Genomic DNA, 24,725 nt, shown 5'->3' with positions numbered 1-24,725 from the left:
TCAAACAGGATCAAACGTCACCACCGAAGAGGGAGAAGCGAGCGCCAATCGATAGCTAGGGAATATCTACGAACATGTCAGTATTTAAGTTCTCGAAAGCCTAACCTCGAGGTAAACGTGCGATAAACATGCGGTAATCTATGCGTAGCCACACCAAAGATCTTACACAGGTTGGGAGACTGCCAAAGCTCTGCCACTCGAGGGTCTGCTTGACCTGTAGCTGCAGGCGGCGTTAACTTATGGGTTTTCCCGAGTTTCCTTAGCTCGGCCTTAAGACTGCGTGGCCTAAGGGAGTTGAGTAGAGAACACTGGTCGCCTGTGAATGATGAGTATATATTGTCCGTAGCCGCGGTCTATACATATTCTTGATTGTGACATCAATCGGGGTCACTGAACTACTACCGTAAGGCCAAGGGAAGAAATAAATAGGCGGGGCAGTGCATGTAATTGTGAGCGTTTTGTAAAAGCATGAGATTTGGTGATACAAAGACGCGATGTTCTAAATCGTTACCACTCGCAGTGAATCAAACTTTACCGGGGAAGTAGAGCACCAGCCTTGATATTGAAGGTCGTCCATCTAATGCGGTGGAGCTACTGTTTCTATGGGGGATGCTGAGGAAGGGGACTCAATCAAGCGGATAGGTGCTGATGTAGATATCGTTTGGATGATCCCTGTTGGGGTTGGGGTACCATGAACCTATAACATCTATCCTTGGTGAGCGTCTAGTTTGTCCAAAAATATACGGATAGCCATGGTGATGTCTAATTGGCAGGTCATCAGCTAGTCATTTGAGGCTGGTGCATATATTAATTGCCCAGGCCTGTACGACCATGGAGTATATGCTAAGTACGAGTCGCCTATGGTTTGTAGACATCTCAGACTTAACTTTCACACATTTAAATGCGATTTCTAGTGTTAGCTGGCTTTCTTTTATGGAGGGATGTCAGATTGTTGCAAATTGGGTGATAATGTCTGCATTAAAGGCTCTGCACAGGCTCATAGCTGACTCGTCCGGATAAGATATCATTGTGGCACAGCACCTAACAAAGTTCGAGTCAAGGGTACCAATGCCAACATGTTTCGTTGCTGCTGCTGTGTCGACTAACAAGATCTGTTCCTGCAAGTAGATCCCGGTAATTAACAGCATTTTCGTGATTGACCAAAACACTTTCAAGGTTTGGGGTTATTTCGACTTTGGATTGGCTTGTGTGGGACAGAAGGGGACGAACGTGTGGATATCAGATAATTTAATGATTAAATAGACTGGATCAGGTTAAACTACTAGAAGATGTAGGGTAGCCTGCTGTTGAACGGGCAGACTATGCAATACGAGTTCGAAGGGGATCAAAGGCAGAGTGCCATGGCTGAACAGGAAGCACTGGGGGCATTAGTCAATGTTTCCAGGGAAAACATGTCAAAAGCATTTAAAATGTTTTGCTCAAAATGCCAAATTTGGAAGGTAATCTGCCCAACGCTCCTTACAAAGATGATGCAAGCCGGGATGGAAACCGATGTCTATGTATCTAGCCCTTCATCATCGTGGAATGGATAACTGTGAGTGGTTAGAGGATGAGCAGGCACAATCAAACTCTCATACAGGATTTCAAACGTTTGGGCCATCAAAAGATCTGTGAATCATGCACAGCAAGCTACTGCAGCCCACTAGTTCAACTATATAACGTCAAGAGCAGTTCGAAGTAGACGGTTATAACCCAACGACATGTCTCCTTCAACTCACTTTCAAAGCAGTCAATTCAACGATGATTCTACGAGTGATTCAAGTCGCTTCACCATTCCAGGTTCTGGAAATAAATATCAAGCACAAGGTATTCTAGGCTGTATTTTTTTTGGGTTTTTATCCTCAGTTCTGAATCTTGTTTTAGATTACTCCACTCTTGTTCCTAACAGACGTGATAACGAGGAGGTGGGTTGCGCAAAAAGTATGTGTTATCCTCTCGACGGCGAAGTCCATACGTTTATCTCATCGTATCAGGTGCTTCCTGTTGCTCGCATTGCTTACGCAGGAAGTACTTTTTTGGGCTATCTCTTGTCGGATTACACCGCCTCTCACATACTTTACACCTTCTCCTCCTTGCTCTCCACATAATATTGTTGGGGATTTTTGGTCGACACTTTGAAAGGCGTTTGATACTTCCGGATGCATCCCAGCACAACACAGCATCAACTGTACTCAGTGCATGTGTGCAAACATTCTACACTGTATGTGCATATGTTATCTCTTTTATCAGCGTCCTACTGACAGAGACGCCCTTATAAGTTATATGGTACATGTCTGGTCACTCTCACCCAACGGTTGGCAGTTCTAGGGAGCCTACACAAGACGCAAAGACTCACAGCTCTGCACGATATTTCAAATGCGTGGAGTGGACTTGGTCCGGCGTTTTTTGGCTTATGGAACCAGAGAAATCTTCGAGCTGCGCCAGCAAAAATGTCTTTGATTTTCCTCTATCTTCTTTGTGTTATGGCCCTTCACATATCATCGTCGACAGTCTTTCAACTCCAGTCATTTAATCAGAACATCACGGTTACCACTAATCAAGGCTATCCAGATGCATCGACTCTGAACAACCTATCTCCTGATGACTGGTATACAATCGGCTCGGTCATGCCTGACCTTATCAACAACAACGTCGGATCTATATCACTACCTCAACTTGCGTTTTCTACACCTGGCCTTGCAAACGCTACAGTTTATGATGTCGTAGCGCAACCAAATGGAGGGCTCGGATATGCTACCGTAAACGCTACGACAGTGAGTTTTGAATGTGGTCTCATCAGTTATCACGGGTTTGCACCTGGAGCTCAGAACATCTCGTATCCACCCGCACCGTGTAAGTTGGCCTCTGTCTGTTTTGTTTCTTAACATTCATTTATGGATCCAAATGACGCCAAAGTGGTGGACTCATTACTGTTCCAAATTGACATAACAAACAGCACTGGGATGGTCAGCCTTCGTTATTTTTTACTCTCAGAGTTTACTTCTTATTTTATTTTTGTCCAGCGTGACGCACTATATATGTTGTCGACCAATATCGAAACAAACAATGAATCGCTCGTTGAAGAATATGGAGTATATTTGAACTGGACATATTATGATTCCAAGAACAAACCTCAAATTCAGAACATAACGGTTTACTTTGCCGAATGTGCCATGTCCATTCAGACATCCAAAGCGGAAGTTGATGTAACCACCAACACACTTGTATCATGGCCATTATCTCCCAGTGATGCTATCGCTAAAGACTGGGCACCATTTCCTTTCAAAGCAGCTAATACATCTGCGGAATGGGTGAGGAGGTATATAGGCTGTCCTATCATAGACACACTCACCGTTTCTATTAGCTACCAACGAGTTTGCTAAATGCACCACAATCTTCTACATGGGTCGGTGCATGTGGAGGGGGTGGAGGCTCGTATAACATTGGGGACCTAGATTCGTTCGTGAAACTTATCTTACTATCTGTATATTATTAGCTATTGACACACTGAACACAAAAGGTACTTGACACAAGCCATCGGCTCAGCTAACCAGTACAACAACACATCGGAGGTTGCTTTGTTTGGAGAACAGCAAAATCCGCCATCCATCAATCTTACCGTATCGGCTTTGGAGAGCGCACTGTCACATATGGTTGCCGGGATGGTATGGATTGGTATGTACCTGTCTCTTCGAGATATTTGCTTTTGGTCTGAAATTTTTATTATAGCGGGACAGAGTGGATCAAAAGGATTTACTCGGGAGTCAGGCGAAACATGGTGCGTTGAAAACGCTTTAGGATGGAGGCTCAATGTGAGCTTCTCAAAACGCTGTCCTTTGAGGATATCGCGACTGATTTCTGCCCTTGTGTGCGAAGATCAATATAACATCAGTAAGTAGCATCAGTTTTGGCAACATGCACCTTTGTACTGAGTAGTAATTGGTTACCCAAGCTTACTGCAGTGACCGTTGCGTCTATAGTCATGCTTGCGGCTGAGCTGGCAATCACGGGTTTCAAAGGAAAAAAGGACACGGTACTCCGGGGGACGGGTATCCTTGATGTACTATGGCTAACAGCCAAGCTCCCGTCCCTGTCGGACCATATGATGGATATCGACATGCCAACGTCGGATGCGCTCAGAGCTGCTGGGATGCACAAAGTATGCCTGGAGGAAGAGCTTTCAGAAACCAGTAAGAACAGATTAATAATGACCTGATGGCGATAGCGACAAGTTGACTTGAATTGGCTATCCTCTTTGCATAAATTTCAACGTTACCCTTTTCCGAGAGCTTTTAATCCAACGTAATGATGGCTCAGGTATGAAAACCTGTATATGATTGTAGCCATGGTGATGTTCACGTTAATATGATAGAAATGCTTATGGTCAGACTTTGGCCAGACCGAGATTTGTGGAGCTTGACTTGGGTGAAGGATTTCGTCTCACCTGTTCTGTATGTTCCCGCTTGGTCATGTGTTAAGTCCATCGATCATGGATACTTTACGTCTGCTTGTAAAGATACATCCCAACACTTCACTCCATCATACTCTCCTCCTGAGCTCGCTTTCCTCTTTGCGAATCTCATCTGCTATACAAACGTCAACCATACCAGCAGCGCGGAGATTATCCGTCGTCGGCTCGCTGACGTTACGCACGCCTTCCCGCAGCGGAGGCAGCCGATCTGACAGCCAGAGTATCTCGAGTATGCCCGTCGAGTCGACGGCCGAAGTTGGAGTGCTGAACCCTGTGATGAAGATCTCAACGCCGAGCATAATGAGGGAGGCGAACAGAGCAAATAGGAGCTAGTTTATATCGACGATATCAGTTAACCGTGAATGCTCGTGCTTGTATTGTGGTGCTTACTGGTGCGAGGTTGATCTGCAGATCACGCCGAGTTAGCTCAACATCACTCTATATGACAACAGAAGATGATGGACTTACGTTGAGTCGCCACATCAGCACCTGCTGAGTGACCAGCGTTTCGCCGACGGCCCGCTGAAACCCGCCTTCATTGACCTGTCCCGCTAAAGTACAGAGAACGCGTGTCAGATTCGCCGTCAGTTCAACGTACTAGATGAAAAAAAAGTGAAGGAACGGACCAGTCCACATCAGCCCAGCAGCCAAGTTTGATAGCGCGCTCTCTAGCTGGCGAGGACTGAGCTCAAACGACGGATCGGGCGGCTTCTCCTGTCCTGTGGTTGACTGGGCAGTCACGCCTAACTGCTTCATCAGGTTTCTACAAGTCAGTCATCAGCACTCCTTTGCATGCCGCTAGTAGAAACAAAGAGAACTCACAGATCTAGTAGCGAGAGGGTGTAGCTCGTCTCGTCTGAGTTCTGGGACCCAAAGTTCAGTTGCTGGGTGGTCAGGGTCGAGGAAGGCGAGTTGCGGAGCGCATTAAAGACCTGAAGAAACGTTCAGGCCTCAATCAGACTCATGTTCAGCAGAGATGCAGATAACGGTCTGAACTCACCCAGCCCGATGAGATATTCGCCGAGGGCAACGTTGCGATGTCCTGCCACTGGTTGGTATACGACGTCGGGGGTGTCGACTGAAGATTGTTATCATGCGCCGAGATATCGGCTTTAGAGCTGTTGAGGTACATTGAGCACCCTACAAAGTACGTTGCAATTGACGCGTTCGCGGGGGACCCAACGCGTTCTTGGTACATCCAATTCATGTGGTTCACGAACGCACTGTCATCGGCGAGCGATGCGAGCTTGGAGCTGATCATGAAGACGTTGTAAACTCCTGGCCATACTGGAGGCGCAGAAGACACGTTGACCTGGATACGAATGTGAGATGGGCGCACAGATTCTGGCGGTAAGCGGGAGACGAACGCATCCATCTTGGCAGCTGGAGACCATTCCTGAGATCGTGTCGAGGAAGTGGACCTGGTCCGGATCTGAAAGCCGGTATAGGTGAGAGGGGCGTATTTGAAGCTGTACGGAGAAACAGCGCACACAACGCAGATGCTTGGAACGGCACATTGCTAAGGTCAGGGTCAATTAGGTACTTGATCCCATTCGCTGTCGTCGACAGGTTCGAGTTCGGGATAAGCCCGCACCGGAACCCAACCGTCGTCGCATCGACCGTCGCACTCCCCACACCCGCATCATCCGGAACCGTGTCATACACCGTCGACCCAGCCAGTCCGTCCATATTGAACGACATCGTCCTCACAGCGGCCCACGAGTAATCCACATTCGTCCAGTCCATCCCTCCCCCTTGCAGCAGATCCACGCTCGCGTTCGGCCACGCCACACTCGTCGCGACGGGCCCCACGATCGTGTTGTTGAACGTCTGCAGTTGCATGACCGTTGACGACGCCACATGCAGCACCATCACGCACCCGAGGTAGAGTGTGATGCATATGGCGAACGTCGTCCCCGCCGCGGACGCGGGCAGGCGAGCCTGGTGCCATAGCCCGAGGAGGGAAGACCCGATGCCCGTCCAGGCATTCGAGGAGTCGTGTAGCGCCGTGAGCTTCTGCTTGCGCTCGAGGCTGCGCAGGACGCCGAGGCGCTGGGTTATGGTGACCAGGATGGCGGTGTAGATCTGCACGGGGAGAACGTGGGGCGAGCGTCCGTGGTATTCGGATCAGATGCTATGGGAGGGACCAAAGAACTGGCGACGGAGAACATACCGTGTAGAACGCTTGCAAAGACGCGCTTAGCACCGTCGTGAGCATGTCGTTGGAGTCCGTTATCGGGAGTATCGTCCTATGCTCTAGATGACGTGCAAAGATGCCGAGGAGGACGAAATGGAGGAGTGCGAGGAAAACGTGCAGGAAGTGGGACAGTCGGTGCATCGTCTTGGTCGACAATCCAAACCACGAGCTTTTCTGCAGGCTCCCGAAACCATTTGACAGCAATCGCCCTGCATCCAGTGACGGTAGCCTGAGAACCCATGCATACAGCTAGCACTGAGCACTGAATGCCACTCACGATGTTCTGTTCTACTCTCATCGTTGGTTGGAGCATCAAACCACTTCCCATTGTCCCGGTAGTTGGGTTGCAGCTGCGCCTTGTTAGAGAGACTCTGAGTCGGCAAAGGCTGGTCATCGAGCGAGTCTGGGTCGAAGGTTTGATCGCGATTATACGTCGACAACTCGATATGATGGGTGTTTCGTAAAGGCATCAAGGCAAGCGCGAAAAGGGACGAGCATCAAGGAGTGAAAGGGTGCATCAGGTCGTAAATCCTTGTCAGTTGTCAGGGTTATGTCATCATCTCGTTTACTGAGAACGAGAAACCTTGGCAAAGGTTGTGGCTCTTGCCAGTGATGCGCGCTCGTGTGCTCCGGCCCCACAGAATGCAATGTCACTTGGGCAGTGCATTTGAATCTACGCGCCAACCGTTCCATACAAGCTGGCTCCTGTTCGAAATGAGATCGGCGAGCACATGTGAATGATGACGCGAGGCTGTAACCATGACATAACATGTTTCCTTTCGACGAGAACTTGTCAACGATCCTCGAGATCAAACTTTGATCTCAGGGACGACCGGCCCGTGTATCGCGGCTGCTGTAGCTTACTAAGCAGCACTGCCATACCATCCCCTCCGTCAGATTCCTTAGGGAAAGCCACTCGATCCCGATTGTAACCGCGTCTTCGGAAAGGGACTGTACGCGCCGACATCGTCATAGTCTGGGGGAACACAAACGCTGCCGCGTCCAATTTGTAAGATACGGAGTAAAAATAAATGAGTGTATATTTCATTAGGGTATGCTTGTGCTAGTGAAGTCGTGAATGAACGTGCGTGATGAATCCCGATTGCGAGTAACCCGATGCGTATGATGAATTGTGTGAGTGAGCAAAGATGCAAGGTAAGGTATCCCAGAAGTCCGTGTGTATGTGCCATGTACAGTGCACTTTTTTTGCGAAGCTCAGAGCGTTGACAGTGATGATTGATGAGATGAGATGATAAGAGTTGAGCGATGAAAGATGGATGGCGTAAGGGGCGTCTCGAGAATGCTGCCTGTGGTTCGCACAGAACAAGAGGGTATACCTGGGACTAAAGTTAGCCTTCAAACTCGCCAATGCCAAAAGGTCTGGTGGTAACTCACGTATCGAAGAACGCCCTAATGCGTCTGTATCAGTCGTGTACGTTCTGGATCTGAGCGCGACTGTCTGCGCGAATGCGAGCACTGCGACTTGCTATGACTGCTCTGGGCACCGACAGCGCTTATTGCATTGTACGCCGTACGCAGACGGTGCTCGAGGATGAGCGCAGAGAGAACGATGTCGTCCCGCGTGGGCTCGGCCGACGAGTCGAGCACGAGCGCCAGGCTCGTCGCTTCCGTTTTCGGCGTGAAGTAGGCGATGGGCCGACTCAGACGCGGAGAGAGGTACACCTGCCAGGGGAGAACAAGAGCGAGGCATTGTCAGTGGAAATGAAGGTCTAAAAGGGTCTAGGACATACTGCGTGCCTGTGGCCCGTCGTTTCTGTCCGCCATACAAGCTTGCCGTGCGGCGACTCAACGGCATGTACCTGACTAGCGGATAGTGGCGCGGAGGTTCAGTAAAGGTCTCTTGAAGTGATGGGACGCTCAGGAACACTCACGCTTTGTCTGGTAGCTGTGTCTTCCATAGCCACTTGTTCACCGTCATCGACGGCATCCCTTCGCGCTGTGGCCACGAGATGGTGTCGGGGAGGATGTCCCTGCGCGTCCACACGGCGATGACATTGCCCTGGCCATTGCAGAGCTCGGTGCGCTTGCCGGTCTTGGTGTCCGTGCGGACGGTGTAGACGATATTAGAGCGCGAGCCCTGGAAGAGGGTGGTGCTGCGCATGCTGTTCATGGAGAAGTAGTACTTCTTTGGTGGTGGGCGGTTGATCAGTGTTTCTTGGGACGGCTGAGACATGGTCGGCTCCGAAGAATGGGAGGCGTCGGTGGGGAAGGATGTGGAGACGGAGAAGAACTTCTCGGTCGGTAGGGGCAAGGGAGACGGGGAGAGTCGAGCAGCCAGGCACGGTATGAGGCTTTTAAGTATGAGAACGGATCCGGAGGGTCACAGTACTTCCGAGGGTTGTGGCCGGTATTCCGGAGCGGAAGACAAGTGAAATGGGGATGTGAATCAGGGAAATGAAGGAGAGTGACAGGCGAGAGAAGAAAACCAAGCGTCAGTGCAGGACAAAATGGCCCCTTGTTGTGCCTGAGAATGACCGCTGGATGGTCGGCTGACGCTGTTGATCCGTCAATTCCGAGACGTCCGAATGTCGTGACTGCCGTTGCCCTGTCAATAACGACTACTCCGCCACTGTCAGAGAGCAGGGAGTGTGGTTATGCCCTACTGCATGGTTGCCTGTGGTTAAGGTAACGTCTGGATGAGGGTTGGTGACGCCTCAGGGCATCAAGAGGCAGTAAGAAATGCTAAAAATGTTGACCGGCGGCAAAACTTTAAGCCATAAAACGCGCGCGAGGCGTGTGCGATGATCGAGAGCACTGGAAGGCACAGGATCGCCTCGGACTTTAGCAGAGGTGTTCAAAGACGCAACTCGAGCACACGACTGTTATCAACCGCCAACAACCCTTTTAATGAGTTGCAACGCAAGCGAAAGTGTCCCCCAACAACCCCTCGGCGAAAGGTTAGGAGACTTCGCAGGAGTGTCAGACAAGCAGCGGGCGCAGGAGGGCGCAGGCGGGCGCCGGGACGACGTCGATTTGACGCCTTGCTCTCCCGCACTAAATCACGCGTGAGAATGATACAGATGCCGCGGTACCTGTGGTGCGGCATGGCCACTTGTTCATCAAAGTATCAAATCGCATGATCATCAAATGCTTCCAGCAAGCTCCACGTCGTCTTCCACCTTCCATCTCGAGCTCGCCGGCAGACCCCATGCGACTGCGAATGGCGATCATCTTGACACTATCAATTCACTGGCCTTATCCACCAGTTTGGCTACCAAGCTCAAATCCTACTAAGGTCGAAATGGGGCTGTAGCTACACACACCAAAGGCACCACTTCTCCATCGCCGGCGGCTGGAATTTCGGTGGAACTGGTGGATTCGGTGGGCCGCCGGCGTTCGTGGAAGCTATGGCGCAAATCTATGCAGTGGAGGATGAGGGCAGTGCCCCCAACTCGACGAGATGCTTTCCCAGCATCGGGATGGAGTATTCTCATCCACTCTTCTGAGCCTGATGACTGTAGCTTCGCGCTGAGGCGACGTTCTTCCGTCGGGTTCCCGGAACCGCGCTCGACGTCTGCGAATATAGGAGCAGTATTTCTCTGCTCCTGACAGAAACACTTGCACAATGATCTCAGGCTTTGAGCCAAACCCATGGTAGACGTGTCTGAGAGCCATACGCCGCAAACTCTACACAGCGTCTTTCTCCCCGATTGAACCGGCAACCTCGGAAATTTTACTGAAAAAGCTAACAACGAAGGGACCCGACAACACACCGTGCAATTCAAGTGGGCGTTCATGTCCCCCTCGATCGTGCCTCCAAACCTTGTGTACATGCCGCCGGGTAACTAACGTTTTTTTTTGGCAGGATCCCCGCTGAGCGAAGAAAGCAACGAGGACTTACACAGCACATCGCGCAGCTGAATTGTGGTCCGTGGATCCTCCCCCTCGATCACTTCCCGAAGTAACGTCAACGAGTGATGCATCGATCCTGATGCATTGATGGATCTTCACTCAGTTCTCGAGGACCACTTGATGCCATTGAATAGTTATCACATCTTTCACATTGGGTGCTCTGTCGTACGAACTGGAACGAGCCAGAATAGCACTAGTAGGCGTGACGTTTCCCTTTCGAACTCCTAACAATCGCTGGACTCAAGCGACAGCAGTGTGATGCGATCTTACTATTTCTTTTAGCAGCTTCCACACACGAGTCTCGACATTGAGCTACGTCCTTTTAATCCATACTAGGCTTCCTCCCTCCGTCGCTTCGTTGTTCCTTTTCCGCCCCAATCAGGTTCGGAAGCAAGATGCACCGTATAACTTTATAATTTTGCTACTGTAAGTAACAGGGTTTACTGTATATTTCGGAGTCGGTTGTATTCGCCTTCGAATCTGTGACGGCCGTAGCTGCGTTGCAAAGCTGTATACTAGCGATTGAGCTGCACGATAGCTTATGTTGGCTCACTTCAGTGCGGTTTGCGTTCTGGCTATACAAAAGCTAACGTACAGTACATAGGACGACTGGTGATAAAACAACAGAGATACAAGACAAGGCCTCGATCGCGCACAACAATTCTCTCGCCAAAAGCCTTTTCTGTCCCAATCTGCCCAACCTGGCATCCCCTTTGGCCATTACGGGCGTCTAGGGACCTGGGGGCTGGGGTAGCCCTCCCGCGCCATGTGCGGGCATCTCCGCCCGCGCTATCACCGTCACTGGCAGGCACCGAGAAGGCGTCTTGGCATATGCGTCGTTACGTTTATTACATAACGAGATATGCGTTTGACATAACAGTGACACTGCGACAGACTGCGACATGGGCTGGAACACGCCGTGACGCGACCCTCGCCGCGTCGCGCTCAAGTGGCTATGGAGACAAAGCATTCATCTCCAATGTTTCAGCGCTGGTCGTTTCAACGGTTGCCTAGCAGACTGACAGACGAGACGAGCAGCTGTGACGGTGTGTCATATGGTCCCAGGTGCTCTCCGAAGATCAGGCGTCCTCCCCCGTCTCAACCTAAGACTGGAGTGTTATCAGGGAATCCCCTCAGGAATCCCCTCGCTGTGGATCAGAATCAGATGCTATCGAAGCCGCGTCCCATTAATATGGACACCGATAGCTATTCCTGACGTCGCATCTGCTTCGGACGGTCCCATAATGCCATTTCCCTTGTCAGCCTGGAGTTCACTCGTCCCTCATTCCACGTTTGTCGGCCCTGATTGGGGTCAGGCTCGTTGATGAGCTGCGCAGATATTGGAACTGTCGTGTATTAACGACAAGTCCCCGGGATAAACAGGCGCACATAGTGCTTTTCTTTCCTCCCCCATCTCCATCTCCATCTCCATCAGCTCACCCCGCTGCATTCGCTCGTGCTCTTGAGCTTGAGCTCTTCGTCTTGGGTTGCATCACCTTAAGTTTGTGTCTCTACACCTCGCATCTCAAATCTGCTACCTCTAATCATTGTTACGTTAAGCGTCGGTGACGTCGAATCCGCAACAGCAGCAACAGCGACACCAACACCAACAGCACTCGAACCAAACCCGAACAGACAGCAGTGACTATGCAGTCCGAAGAGACCCTCGTCGCCGCGCGCCCGCCCGTGAAATACTACTTCACGCGCAACAGCGTGCGCAATACCACCATCTACGTCCCTTCCTCCTCGTCCTCTTCTTCCTCCTTCGACGCTTCCACCATCGCCTCCACGCCTATGTCGCCAACCTCTCCGGTCTTCCCGTCCTCTCCGACCTCGCCAACCTCACCCGTCACCCCGACCACACCCTCAGCGCCTGCGCGCGGGCGCGAGGTGAAATACACGGTCACCACGGACGCGAAGTCCGGCAAGCGCACGGAGCTGCTCGATGCGCGGGGGAACTCTGTCGCTGTGCTGACGCGGGCGGGGTTCATGCGGGGCGGGAGCCTCAAGGGGAGTATCGGGAAGCGTATGAGCCTTGGGAAGGGGATGGTGAAAGAGGAGACGATCACATGGATGGGAAGGCGCAGCAAGAGCGAGCATGTGTACGGGGGCGGGGAGACACCGGACGGTGAGACGGGGGAGGTGGTGGGACACGAGATGCCAGCGAGCAAGTGGCTGTGGAAGACGGAGACGTCGGAGGGAAAGTGAGCACATATGTTTTTACCATACCATTGGCCGCCAGCCCCATCCCCGTGCCTACCTCGCCACATCAGAAGACTAACCGCGAACCCCGCACAGCAAAGTACACGTCGTCGACACCCCACACGGCGCGCTCGTTTGGCGCTCGGAGGAGGACGGCGCGCCACACCGGCACGCGGCGTACCTCGCGCCCGACCTCGACCTCGCGCGGCCTGTCGCGTGGCTCGTGCCGCAGACGGACACGAGCAGCCTCGGGCTCGTGCTGCGCGCGTGTGCGGAGGCGATCCGGGACGAGGTTGTCATGAGTGCGATTGTGCTCGAGCAGCGCATGCGCACGGGGCGGGTGGCGATTGGGGTGTTTGAGCAGGGGAGACTATAGGGGTTAGAACCTTACAGCGTGAAAATTGGTAGGCAGGGATGGAGGCGGACGGGCATGTCGGGAGACGCCGTTTTTGATTAGAAGGATAAATTGTCTATTGATGTGGACGTTGTACATTAGCGAGCTCACAAAGCGCAAGATATGTTTCACAGCTTTTGATCTGCATCGTGATTGCAATAGAGCGTCATGCGTTTAGACTGGGTGTACACAGCAAGGAGGGCGAACACGATACCAGAGATTTAGTGCCCCTAAAGGCCTAGGCTGGTATTGTTGCAAAATGTTCGTACATTCTCTCTCTTCGTAAGTCGACGGAAACGGTGGAGTGACACCTGCAACTCGCAGCCAGCCAAGACCAATGAAACGCGCGAATGTACTGATCGGGCAGGAGTACCTTCGGAGGCAGATCTTGGGTGGTCAGCCCTGGTTCAGTTCGACTGGGTTCGACTTCGATGGCAAGCGAAACCGATCGAAACCGAGAAGGCCCTCGCAGACGTCATACATTATCAGACGTGATTTCATACACGAAACACGCTGCGAGGCGAGGATAGAAGCGCGAGTTCTCCGAGAGCCCAGATTGCAGTGTGAGCGCCTTGAGAACGTATGTGACGCGGGCGTTGACGCAGAAGAGCAGTCAATCACCGCTGAAAGCGGAAGTTCCAGCCCAATGAGAGTGGCGGGCGGTGCGTCGATAACCAAGGAGGTCCCAAAGGTCCTGAGGTCAAGGGACGAGGACTGCGCGTTGGCTCCTTCCGCAAGGCTAGAGTGTAAGGGGGTACAGGATCATATGAGCAGTCGTTCCGGAAGGCCAAAGTTAATCATCACGGGACGCGGTGCTGAGTTAGGTTTGTCGTGTGAGGACTGGAGTATTGTGGCGCTGAAGCGAGGAGACACCCGGTGAGAATGGGAACGTAATGGCCAGATTGAGAAGCGAGTAAGAGCAAATAGCGTCGAGTGAGGTGGGCGATGGCGAGAGGGGGGGTTGAGTGCAGCCAACGTAACCGAGCCGCATCTGAAGAGCAAAATGGCGTGCGACGCGAACGCGACGTGTCCGTGATGCGCCGACGCGTCGAATGTGCGCGACCGTGTGTTAACTAGTAAGACCGCGGTGAGGGACAATCACAGTCGCGTTCGCATATTTGGATCAGCACATCAAATAGGCCATAACTGGCCGGGTGATGTGAAGGTGGCTATCAAGTGATGACCCACAAGGTCCCACAAGTGTCGTGAGAAGCATTGTTGGTGTGTGCTTCGTGGTTATATAGGGGGAGCGGGGGGCCGAAGCCTGTCATGCTGGAGAGATACGACGGACGCGTCGGGGGCTGTCGGGGCGCGAATTGGGATGGTGGAAAGGGTGGAACAATGGATGTACCTGATCAAGGAAATATTATTGAATATTATTGGCGATATGGAGGAAGCGCCTGGAAGCGCGTGATGATGCGGATTGGACCGATTGGATGCACCGGCGTCGGAGGGGTGATCAAGCGGGGGTCATCGGAGCCTCGGGGACAGTCACGACAGTCACGGACTATCTTATCAGTCCATCTGGTCAGGTATGCGGTCATTCTCTACTCAAACGGGCGTAATCTATAATTGCGGACGGCCAAGAACAAGGGCCGGCGGAACGACCTTCCGATGTGGCGCATGAGGCGCGTCTTGGTCGCGTCCATTCTCGACGGGGAGGAGAGAAGAGGGGTGCGTTGGACGATGCTATGGCGAGAAATGAAGTCCTCGGAGAGTGTCGAATGAATAGCAAGCAATATTGATGGTTGAAGAGCGTCGGTAACAAGGGAAAGGACTGATGGAATCAAGCTGAGTTGTGTCCCGGATGAGCCGAGCTGGGAGGAGGTGCTGGCCAGGCACATGCGGGTGGCTAAGACCGTGGGAATACTGCTGAATCATAATCGGCACGCGCGACGACGCGCTCACCGCAATCCCTCGCCACGCTCACGGCTCTCTCCAACGCGCCTTTCTCTCCTCCCTACACAACGGAGACGACAAGATACGCACAGGTCGATATACGCCTCAATTATTGCGACCAGTCTTTATTGTCTCAACCCACACAATATCTCTCCGGTCCAGGCCGGATCTCAATCCACCCCAGGCGCTATCCCAGACGCGCTCACACACAGCCCGCACACCGCCAGCGAGCATACAAGTCGCGCTACGGGCAGTCCAGACACGCCTCATAACACCGACTCTACTCGGCTCATACTACTCCAAGTCCTTCTCCCCTTCGCCCTCAGCCCAATGACGACCCCTACGTCGTCAGTAACCTCGGCTTCACCACCCCTTCCCTTCCATTTCCACATGCCCGTCCACTCTCTCCCCTCCGCGTCTCCTGTGCCCTCAATTCCTTCCATCGACCTTGACGCGATGGACACGGACGCGGACGAACGCCAGAAAGTCATCCAGAAGATCTTTGCCAGTGCCGAGCTCTCTCTCGTGAGTAATCCATCTCCTCTCTTCCCACCCACCCCCTCACTAACCACCCCACCCCCCTTTCCGCCACTCCACAGTGCGCAAGAGGCCTCCGCGCGCGTCTCGCGTACGCGAGCTTCAAGGCCTCTCGCAACATCACGCAAGCCCAGCTCCCAGACCTCGAGGCCAAGACGCGGCCTCTGGCACACGCCAACCACGCATCCATACTCAACACGGCCTCCGCGACCCTTCCCCACTCGCAGGGCACACCTCGCGGCGCGAAACGCAAGGCCCCCTCGGGCGCGGGCGATCAATATTACGCCTCGCCCTCAGCTCAGGGCCAAAGGGGCAACGCGATGGCTCCGCCGGCCTCATCTCGCTTACATAACCAGCGTTCCCCGCGCGCCTCCACCTCCGGGGTGCACGCTTCGCCCACAGCATCAAATAGAAACACAAGCGGGCAGAGCCTCTTCGCCGCCCTGCTCGGTCCGCCGCCCCTGAAACAGGCGCGCACCGTGCACAACTCGTCCGATCCGCCCGTAGCGCCCGCTGCGCGCACAGACAGGGCGCGTCGGAATTCACGTGCATCCGAGCACGGGCATGGTCATGGCCATAGCCGTCGACACGGCCACGGGCCCGTCCGCAGCATCGCTGAGGGGACGCGCGCACAATCGCGCAGCCGGCGCGAGGAGGAGCGCCGTGGCCCGACGCGCGCGGGCAAATCCTCCAAGAGCCGCCAGACCCATTCTTCCCACGCCCACGCGAACAGCGCCACCCACGCACACGCGCAAGGACACCACGGACACTCGCGGTCCGCGCACGCGGCGCTCCCTGCTTCTACCTCCGCATCCCATGCACACGCGCACTCGCCCTACATGGGCGCAGCGGGTGTGCGTGGAGGCACCGGTCGTGGGGGGCCGGGCGAGACCGGTCCCGGGGGCCAGCGGGGAGACACGGAGATCGAGCGGAACGCGGTGCAGACGCTCACACACCTCCTCCATGCGCGTCCGAGCGCCAGCGTTGCGAGCGTCGGCAGCGCGGGCGCGACTAGCCCACGCTCGACGCTCTCTGCGCACTCGGCCTCTGGCTCGGGCGCTTCGGAGGTGGGCTCGATGTATGCGCAGAGCTCGGCGCGCACCGGTGCCGGGCCGCCCATTACGACGCCCACTGCGGCACCTGCTGCTCTGCCCTCGACAGCTGTGGCAAATGGCAATGCGCGTACTACGACGCCGCCCCGTTCCCAGGGTGCCCATATGCGCACGCAGTCCTCCGCAAGCTTATCGGGTGGTAGCTTCCCCACGCACCTTACTGCCCCTGGCTCGCAGCACCAGGCGACGCCGCGTGCGGACGACGAGGAAGCTGCAAATCTCATGCTGTGGCTGCACACCTCGCCCTCGCCTGCACGCCCCGGTGCCGCGCGCGCTCGCGCGGGGTCTACCGCGTCGAATACCAGTGGCGCGCACGATAAGGACGCGGGCGCGATGCAGGACCGCGTCGCGTTCCGCGCGCTTGGCGGGGGCGGGACTGCGAGTCTCAAGAACGCTGGGCGTGTGCTCTTCGCTGATGGCCGCGGTGAGCGGGACTCGTCGGCCGCAAAGGCCCAGTCTCGCGGTGGCGCCGGAGAGGGCACCACGAGAGGCTCGCTGAAGCGCGAGCCGACAGAGCTCCTGCCGAGCAGCCAGGAGCGCAGCAGCATGGGGAGCATCGTGACGAGCGTGACGGGCATGAGCGGGGGTACGAGCCACACGCTGAGCACGGCTGCGTCCGTGCCCGCCGGCGGCATCGGTGCCGGGTCCAGCCTGGGCCTGCTGGCCCCTGCGCTGCCCGTGCCCGGTGAGCCGAACGTGATCCCGCCGACGCCCATCGAGCCCTCGGCGCCTGCGCCTGGGTTCCTACGCTCTCCCCCACGCGCTCGGTCTTCTTCGTCTGGCGCAGGGAAAGCCGAACCCGGCTCGCCCGTGCGCTCGACGACCTCGTCGTCCCCGCGCTCGCAGACACACGGCGCCGCGCCGCCGACGCCGAGTGCGTCGTTCAATCTCAGCGAGTACATCAACGTCTCGCCGTCGCCCGCCGCTGCTGCTGCTGTGCCGTCTTCGGCGGGCTCGGCGTCGCGCGTCAAGGCGGGGAGCGCGAGCGGGCTGCGGGCGGATGTGGGAAGGAGGCTGTTTGAGGAGCATCATCATTCGCACCATGGGCATGCGAGGGAGGGGAGCGGGGCGTTGGGTGCTGGGATCGATTTGCGGAGCTGAATGTGGGGAGGGTGAATACCGATCTGCAGTGACCTGCGTCGAACCACAGGCGAGATTGGCCAATGCGTGGCCCGTCGTCGCTCCCCGCTTCTTATCTTTTCCTCCGTCATTTCCGGGCCAGTCCATGTCATGTTCTCCTCTGGCCCTTTCCAAATCTCCCTCGTCACTTTATCCTTGCCAGCCGAGGTTCGACCTCTGGCTCTCGCTCAGCCTCAAGTTTCGATTCCATTAATGGTATTGCCTTTTTATCTGTATCAACACCGACCACCTCAAAGCGAATGAACGAAACCCACGAACGAACGAACACGAAGCATCGGAATTTCTGCAACCTTTGTAGCCCAATATCTATTGGTTCTTCTCCTCGTCTCCCCGTTTCCTATTCTTTCGAAGCTCTTTTTATCCGTTTCCCACTTCTCGTCTGTCTGTCTGGGACTTTCATAGCTGCCATCTCCGATTCACCCACTCCATTTTTTTGTATAGCTCTGCTCAGCTGATCAGCACGCTGGATCCCCTGCACGATGGATTATCAGAGACGATATAGGTATATGCGCGGGACTCTGCTGGCCCGACGGTTGGACTGGTCGATATTTGATTATTTGCTTTTCTCGTTTATTTTTCTGGATTGTTTCTTCGCGTCTCGTCCCCATTTATTTCCCTTTTTACAAGGACAGACGTATAACGTGCGTGCCCTTTTTTGTGTTCGTCTCGCAGTTGGAGCTGATGATTCATGCTCTAGGTTCCTTTGCCTCGCTAGCTGCTCGCGTGCGCTTGGCCCTCTTTTCATCAGCGCACCGCTCGTTATGACGCGTGCGGACACGCTCCTTCTTTGCTTGCTTTTTCTCGCCTTTCATCTTGACCACGTCGCACCGTCCTCCGTCAGCGTATTCCTGACGCATATGCCTGCACCGCTGCATCTTCACCCCGCTGCACCCTTTTCCATCTCAAAGGTCTCTTTCCATTCACGCATGGCATCGAGATATCGAGATCAACGATATTCCAAAGGTTTCGTGTCGCTGCTGCTTTTCTGTCGTTATCATCATAGACTGTTCCCTCGACTGTTATCTCGACGGGGCGCTTCATCACTTCTTGCACATTATCAATCAGGTCATCTACGCTGCTGCTGTAGCTTGCATTCCCCATCCTGACTTAACGCCTTCCTGCTATCTCACCCCTCCCCCAATCCATTCCTCCAAGTTCCGATAAGGGGTGACATATGGCTCGCCCCCTTTTTTCATTATCCTTATGCTCCATTCTTCCAATTCCCCCATGTCTTTCTACTGTTCCGTATTCTCTTCGACTTTCTCTATATTTCTGGTTTCGTATTTGGGTTAAGTTTCTGTCTCCTCCTTTTCTCGTTTTCACTTCCCTGCCTCTGCTGCTGTAACATGTACGCGTTATGGTTATACGTCACGATTGCCGTGCCCCGTGTATTAGGTTCAGACACGACTGTTTATCGCTGCGATAGCTGTCTTCTGTCTTTTTCTCTTTGCCTTTTTTACTTTCTCTCCTTTTTCTACTGCTTGATTGCCTGTTGTATGTATTATTACTGAGCCTGCGACCGGTGAGGTCGAATATAGTCTGCGTTGAGATGTTTGTGCTGGGTGGGCGCCGGTTGTCGTAAACATGTAAACATATAGTGCGAGCGATCGCGTGCGTCATGCCGTAAGGCCCCTGTTATTTAGGTAAGGTCTCCTGAGAAGGAGCCCAGTACGTCTCTCCACCTTGCCATCGCTCGCGCCCCAATGTGGACCCCGTTCTCTGATCAAGTGTCCTCTTCTCCCAGCCATACCGCCCCGTTAGATGCTGCTATCAGCAATGAGGAGGACAAGCCCACAACCGCGGGCGCTAATATCAGCGCCAAGGTGCTGAGGCAGCCACAGGACTTCCCCGCCATCTTCCACGTCGCCGCACTGGGCGCCGTGCTCCTCCCCGTCGCGCTTGCCCCGTGCCTCTTCATGCGGCGGAGCTTCTCGACGTTGCACCGTCGGCTGGACGCGCTGGAGCACAGCGTGGCCGTGGCGCAGCGCGCGTCGGCGCTGGAGGTCGAGATGCAGAAGGAGGCGGTTCGCGTTGCGGTGGACCGCGCGAGGGGGCTGCAGGGGGAGGTGGGCGAGTTGCGGGAGGAGCTTGGGCGGGCGTGTAAGCGGGGAGAGGAGAGGGACGCGGAGGTGCGGAGGGCGGTTAGGGGCGTCGTGGATGAGCAGGCTGATGTTAGGTGAGTATGGCGGGTGTTTGCTGGGCTGTCTGAGTTCTTCCTCTCTTCGTTCTATACGCGTGGAAACCAGTTGTGCTCACTCATCGTGTATAGGGAGAAACTAGGATCTGGCTTTTTCGTGAACATGTGGGGACGAAAGCCGTCTGGTCCTACTTAATCGCATGCTTTGGCTGGAGCTGGTTCTGCTACCTTGAACTCTTCGTGCCATGGAAACTTGTAGGGGAATCTACATAGAGGTCAATGTATAGTATGCTTGTACTCATAGTGTAAGTAAATGAGATCTCAAATGGGTCAAGGGCGCCGTAATAATATTGGGCACACCATTGATGCCAGACAGGTTAAGCAGGCCTACAAAGCAGAATAGGTGATTCACGCAAAGAACCAAACAATTGACAATGTCACGGTTAATTAGTATTACACTTGCTTCAAACACCCTATCTTTCGTTCTACAGTCAACATTGTGTTGGAATTCGAGAAGTCGCGCGGCGTGAGTGAGAAAACTCCGTTGCAACCTCGTAAGGAGGTAATCTACGATACAGCGTGTCTATATACGTCGTAAGACCAAAGCAACAAGTAATCTACTGCGGGGCATTTTCATAAACAAAGCAGAATATCGAACAGAGCGCGCCATATGGGCTACTAATACATCTTAGAAACAAAGTAGAGCATAGAATAAACCAAAATAATTCCGTTACATTGAGCCAGCTAGTCTGATCTATCACACTTGTTTGAGGATCCAGCTCTGAAAAATGCCACCTTCGCCCTGTTTAATCGTAACCTATCATTGGTTCCGAGTCAACATGCGGGATTGCACGATCATCAAGAGAAACTCCGTACATTCTGTTTTTCCTCCGCTTCATCGAGACCCCAGTAAACCGTCTGGCCGCCGTCCTGGATGCTGGATGCGTCATTAGCTCAGGGCAATATCCGTCAAATTAATAGTGCCTACGTATAACCTGAAGCGTTATTCCTGATGATCCAGACGTAGGCTTGCGGCGGAAGCACGATTACGGCGTTATCTCCCCAGCCACACTGGAGGTTAGAGTTCGATGCCGGTGAGATGGACTGGGTAGTGTCGTTGTAATTCTGGATGATCCACTAGTAACGTACGCTAGTTTCAGTGTGACGTAGTAGGATTTCATCCGAAACATAGCGCTTACGATTTGGTTGTCCTCGTACGTCAGGGGGTTGACAGTAGGGTACCCGTTCTGCCCGTTGTAAGTGATAGCGAGCCTTTCGCCGGATGAGCTTTGGATGCGATGATAGATAACATATCGACCAGGGCTGGGCTTAGACATGGTGTCGATCGACACAGTTGAATTGATAGGAATATACGAGGAGGTCAAGGAAGATGGAGGTATACGCTCGAGAGTAGAGGCGCTTTATATGCAGCTCTCGTTAGGCTTCCATTGTGGAAGTTGCTTCCATGGCGAAGGCCAATGGAAGCCTTCATGACGTTCCAGGACCTGCTGACCAGCCATCACGTAAATTGGTGCTGATCAATCTCGATCTTGAAGTGCTCACTGACATCACCCAGGTAGCAAATAGTACATCATCTTCCAGAAAAGAGAGGTCAGTTCCCAAACTGCAAAACCATTGAACTTTCAGTCCATTTCAAAAGTGTGGCTTACATTACGCAAAGAAAAGTCACTCTTTGACACAAAATCACAACGCCAGGATCTGGAGCGCGGATCAGAGGCCATCACTAAAAGTGCATGAGATTTGTAAGCGCTTTGAGCGCTGTGATAACGCCATTAGACTTACAGTGCTGTGTGAACATTTTTGACGGTTTTTGAACCCTTGCCATAGTAAGTATTTTAGTGTAATGAAAAGGCTGTGCGATAATCGATCACATCCTGTGACGCGTTCTAAGCCTTTGTCAGAGTACTATCGATGCCCTCACTGTGAAACAATGTACCCCCTGTGAAACACCTCCGCTTTGTGTTTTTTTCCCCTTTACCTTATATCCAGCCAAGAGCTTATACGAACTTAATATTCATGTAATTCAGTGTCTTCTGTAGCCTCAAAAAACCCTACTGTACCTTTTCGATCTTAAGTTCTCAGTGGCGTGGAAAAACATTATAAATCAGCACCTTCCTATTCTGTATGTCCCGAATTTAGGTTCGCTGAGTCTTGTAGAGGTGGGACAAAGTTCGCGTGCTAGGGTGGGCGACCCAGGGAGTGAACCTGAGGATGAGGATGCCATGCAGCCGAGCATCGGCCATGGTGCTTTTATGATGCAGTACACAGCCCCTCAGTGAGAGTGGCCCTTACAACAGCATTCAATATGACGTCGAACAATCACCTTCAGTTGCAAGCTTGTTATAGCACTATGCCACTGTTCGCTCTGAGATTTTTATGGTCAGAATTCTACCCATCATGCAGTAACACTTGCAAACAAGGTAGATTATCAATTTGTGTGAGACATGCAAGCTATTGCTGGATAGGTCTGGCATTCCAGCCACGAATATTGGTTTATTTTCCTGCTTCTTAATATTGTTAATCAACATGTTTCTTCATTTTGATATTCTACGATATGTCCCGTTTATAAGTTCGTCAGGGTCCAAATCAGTGGGACTGTCCCATGTTTTAAGTTCTGTTCATGGGCCCATGGGACACAGGACAGAACTTAAGATCGAAAAGGTACAGTACATACATTTTTGAAGCCTAGAAGAAATGCCAGCCAAGATGCCAGCGGTCCTCTGAGCACACCTATATCATTTACAAGTGACTTTCTTTTGCTAGATTTGCCCAAATTGCGCCATACACAACTTTTCTGGACGACAATACTGTACTTTTTCGACCTTAGGTTCGCGGTGGCGTGGGAAGTCGGAGTTTTAACGCACCTTCCATAACCGTCTGTCCCCCCCTATAGGTTCGGTGGGCCAAACCGAGGGTGGACAGTTAGTTCGTGCTCGCTCAGCAGGCCTCGATACTGATAACGAAAATGATCATAATGGAAAATATAGGTGCTGTATACACTTTGACTAAGGTCCTGGTGGCGCTCTCAATAACGTTCCCGACATCGATACAAACCAAACCAACCTCGAGCTGGTCATTGGCACAGGTGTTCAAGACGTTGTGCTCACCCCTCCGACCCCGCTATGTATCAAAGACTTTGCACTCATTGGTTACTTGCCAGTTTATACAGTACTCAACATGGTCGAGTTCCCACAGTCTCGCTGATTGAGTTCTGGGGGCTCTGGGCTCCACATGGCCCCTGCCATGGACAATGAGCCTGATGTGATCTCCAATTCTCTGCAAGTACCTGGATAGAAGGAATCCTTTGAGAACTTAATTAGCTGGGGTGTTTAACATACAGCAATGGTAGCATAGGCTATCAGAATACTTTGAGTATGATTTCTTTAATATTTTCTGGTAATTTAATCATATTTATGCCTATTTTACGGTACGTCCCCCCTGTTAAGTTCGTGGCTTCAGTTATGGGGTGGACTGTCCCCCCATGTTAGGTTCGGTTCGTGGGGAGGGGGGGACAGGGGACCGAACCTAAGGTCGAAAAAGTACAGTAGCCGTCATCGGGACAAAGTGGAACAGCCTAAGTAGATATAATTTCGCGCGCGGATTCGAAGACACAGGTTGTCGCACGCTCAAGAAGAGTAAGATAACTTACGGTCTGGGTGTGTCACGACCGGGGAGCGTAATCGCACAGCCGATACAGAAGCAAGCGGCGACAACACTGATCATCGCACACCCAAGCAATGCGTAGTAATACCATTTAGGCCCGCGATGGTGGCGAGCCAGTTTTGGCGCCGCCGCAGGAGTCAAGACACCGAAAAAGTTGATCCCCGTTTGCCTGAAAACGCTTCCGAAACACCATCTTTAGGCAAGTCAAGATGGTGCGACGGAATGGAAGCACACTGAAGACTCGATGGCACCCGAAAAGAAGCCCCCTCGAATTCATTTGGTCAAGTCCAGCAATAGCCCCGTGCGCGCGCCACCATCTTCAAATGCAAGACATTTCTTAACGAATTCGAACTCCGGATGATGTTTCCCCCACCCTCCTTTATCTCTTTCCACTACCATGCATTTCAACGTCAATGGGATAGTGAGTGGTGTCTTTGAAGTTCCCCATTTTCCTATCTATTTATAAACCACAATTGCAACCAAGTTTCAACGTTGTGGCCCATTATAGTGTTCAAATGTCCATCGGCTCGCTGCATGGGCGCAAGGTCCTAGAGTATGATATTGGTTCGTTGTGGTATCAAGGACTCGCAGTCGCGGTATAAGAGGAATTGCTCCCCGACTATCTGTTGGGAGATGAATAAAAGACATCATGTCACTCCCGACATGTCCGAGACGTCGGATACCTGGGCACTGCCCAGACATGCGTAGAAACTGCGCATGAGGCTCCTGTGTGGAGCGATTACTAAGAAAAGCTCCTAAAAAGTAAATAGAAGCCCCTGAACATGATCCGATGCCAATCCGAGCAGACAAGTCCAAGAGACTAGTAATATATTAGCAATCCGTAGAGGAGAGTACTCCTAATAGCCCATACAAACGAAAGACTAGTATAAAAGTAGTCTAGAAGTGAAGCAAAACTTTACAAGCGCAGACACCTCACATCCGCGCGAACCCAACAGGTTATGAGCCCCGCACGCTTGTAGCTGCATCTTCACTCTTCATGTCGTCTACCCCGTCCCACTCCGACTCAAGCGACGACGAGCGCGGTCCATCTCCATCAACCACGCCGAAGAAGAACACGG

General features: G+C 52.8%; 8 protein-coding genes across 8 annotated transcripts; 4 read left to right on the top strand and 4 right to left on the bottom strand.

The window, feature by feature from the left end:
- Positions 1-1,721: 1,721 nt before the first annotated feature.
- Positions 1,722-4,216, top strand: CONPUDRAFT_70756 (uncharacterized protein; the record flags this gene model as incomplete). Its single annotated transcript, XM_007767207.1, has 10 exons — positions 1,722-1,827; positions 1,885-1,941; positions 2,512-2,774; positions 3,024-3,311; positions 3,365-3,459; positions 3,521-3,675; positions 3,730-3,778; positions 3,799-3,812; positions 3,877-3,891; positions 3,963-4,216. 10 exons carry the CDS (start codon positions 1,722-1,724, stop codon positions 4,214-4,216), a joined length of 1,296 nt encoding a protein of 431 aa, XP_007765397.1.
- A 323-nt stretch (positions 4,217-4,539) lies between these two features.
- Positions 4,540-7,138, bottom strand: CONPUDRAFT_150871 (uncharacterized protein; the record flags this gene model as incomplete). Its single annotated transcript, XM_007767512.1, has 10 exons — positions 4,540-4,800; positions 4,862-4,876; positions 4,940-5,022; positions 5,098-5,234; positions 5,294-5,403; positions 5,472-5,783; positions 5,839-5,903; positions 5,962-6,556; positions 6,645-6,877; positions 6,946-7,138. 10 exons carry the CDS (start codon positions 7,136-7,138, stop codon positions 4,540-4,542), a joined length of 2,004 nt encoding a protein of 667 aa, XP_007765702.1.
- A 574-nt stretch (positions 7,139-7,712) lies between these two features.
- On the bottom strand, positions 7,713-8,819 carry CONPUDRAFT_135515 (uncharacterized protein). The gene is made up of 4 exons (XM_007767511.1): positions 8,561-8,819; positions 8,420-8,492; positions 8,064-8,351; positions 7,713-8,005 (listed from the first exon to the last, which is right to left on the bottom strand). Exons 1-3 carry the CDS (start codon positions 8,797-8,799, stop codon positions 8,079-8,081), a joined length of 585 nt encoding a protein of 194 aa, XP_007765701.1. The 5' UTR covers positions 8,800-8,819; the 3' UTR covers positions 7,713-8,005; positions 8,064-8,078.
- Positions 8,820-9,772: 953 nt separating this feature from the next.
- On the bottom strand, positions 9,773-10,282 carry CONPUDRAFT_70754 (uncharacterized protein; the record flags this gene model as incomplete). The annotated part of the gene is made up of 3 exons (XM_007767206.1): positions 9,773-9,843; positions 9,880-9,916; positions 9,953-10,282. 3 exons carry the CDS (start codon positions 10,280-10,282, stop codon positions 9,773-9,775), a joined length of 438 nt encoding a protein of 145 aa, XP_007765396.1.
- Positions 10,283-11,975: 1,693 nt separating this feature from the next.
- Positions 11,976-13,160, top strand: CONPUDRAFT_80384 (uncharacterized protein). The gene is made up of 2 exons (XM_007767279.1): positions 11,976-12,042; positions 12,102-13,160. Exon 2 carries the CDS (start codon positions 12,189-12,191, stop codon positions 12,747-12,749), a length of 561 nt encoding a protein of 186 aa, XP_007765469.1. The 5' UTR covers positions 11,976-12,042; positions 12,102-12,188; the 3' UTR covers positions 12,750-13,160.
- A 2,266-nt stretch (positions 13,161-15,426) lies between these two features.
- CONPUDRAFT_163109 (uncharacterized protein) lies at positions 15,427-19,050 on the top strand (the record flags this gene model as incomplete). Its single annotated transcript, XM_007767510.1, has 3 exons — positions 15,427-15,561; positions 15,636-18,466; positions 18,523-19,050. The coding sequence occupies 2 exons, from the start codon at positions 15,427-15,429 to the stop codon at positions 17,784-17,786; spliced, it is 2,286 nt and encodes a 761-aa protein (XP_007765700.1). The 3' UTR covers positions 17,787-18,466; positions 18,523-19,050.
- A 337-nt stretch (positions 19,051-19,387) lies between these two features.
- CONPUDRAFT_80383 (uncharacterized protein) lies at positions 19,388-20,451 on the top strand. Its single transcript, XM_007767278.1, has 3 exons — positions 19,388-20,001; positions 20,095-20,267; positions 20,335-20,451. Exons 1-2 carry the CDS (start codon positions 19,529-19,531, stop codon positions 20,156-20,158), a joined length of 537 nt encoding a protein of 178 aa, XP_007765468.1. The 5' UTR covers positions 19,388-19,528; the 3' UTR covers positions 20,159-20,267; positions 20,335-20,451.
- A 54-nt stretch (positions 20,452-20,505) lies between these two features.
- CONPUDRAFT_119225 (uncharacterized protein) lies at positions 20,506-21,339 on the bottom strand. The gene is made up of 4 exons (XM_007767509.1): positions 21,162-21,339; positions 20,951-21,099; positions 20,839-20,899; positions 20,506-20,779 (listed from the first exon to the last, which is right to left on the bottom strand). Exons 1-4 carry the CDS (start codon positions 21,297-21,299, stop codon positions 20,720-20,722), a joined length of 408 nt encoding a protein of 135 aa, XP_007765699.1. The 5' UTR covers positions 21,300-21,339; the 3' UTR covers positions 20,506-20,719.
- Between the last annotated feature and the right edge of the window lie 3,386 nt (positions 21,340-24,725).

This window comes from Coniophora puteana, assembly GCF_000271625.1.
Source record: "Coniophora puteana RWD-64-598 SS2 unplaced genomic scaffold CONPUscaffold_3, whole genome shotgun sequence".
Taxonomy (NCBI): Eukaryota; Fungi; Basidiomycota; class Agaricomycetes; order Boletales; family Coniophoraceae; genus Coniophora; species Coniophora puteana.
The sequence above is the reverse complement of the archived record's forward strand: the minus strand, read 5'-3'. Positions and strand labels throughout refer to the sequence as shown.

What these genes read in the sequence shown, in the direction of transcription:
- CONPUDRAFT_119225 (XM_007767509.1), bottom strand. Translation starts at nt 21,299, where the DNA reads ATGTCTAAGCCCAGCCCTGGTCGATATGTTATCTATCATCGCATCCAA. An exon ending in CGTACGAGGACAACCAAATC is followed by an intron (nt 21,100 to 21,161) that starts GTAAGCGCTATG and finishes GTACGTTACTAG; the next exon opens with TGGATCATCCAGAATTACAA. An exon ending in AATAACGCTTCAGGTTATAC is followed by an intron (nt 20,900 to 20,950) that starts GTAGGCACTATT and finishes TGACGCATCCAG; the next exon opens with CATCCAGGACGGCGGCCAGA.
- CONPUDRAFT_135515 (XM_007767511.1), bottom strand. Translation starts at nt 8,799, where the DNA reads ATGAACAGCATGCGCAGCACCACCCTCTTCCAGGGCTCGCGCTCTAAT. An exon ending in ACACAGCTACCAGACAAAGC is followed by an intron (nt 8,493 to 8,560) that starts GTGAGTGTTCCT and finishes ACTATCCGCTAG; the next exon opens with TCAGGTACATGCCGTTGAGT. An exon ending in CGACGGGCCACAGGCACGCA is followed by an intron (nt 8,352 to 8,419) that starts GTATGTCCTAGA and finishes CTCCCCTGGCAG; the next exon opens with GTGTACCTCTCTCCGCGTCT.
- CONPUDRAFT_80384 (XM_007767279.1), top strand. Translation starts at nt 12,189, where the DNA reads ATGCAGTCCGAAGAGACCCTCGTCGCCGCGCGCCCGCCCGTGAAATAC.
- CONPUDRAFT_80383 (XM_007767278.1), top strand. Translation starts at nt 19,529, where the DNA reads ATGTGGACCCCGTTCTCTGATCAAGTGTCCTCTTCTCCCAGCCATACC. An exon ending in GATGAGCAGGCTGATGTTAG is followed by an intron (nt 20,002 to 20,094) that starts GTGAGTATGGCG and finishes CATCGTGTATAG; the next exon opens with GGAGAAACTAGGATCTGGCT.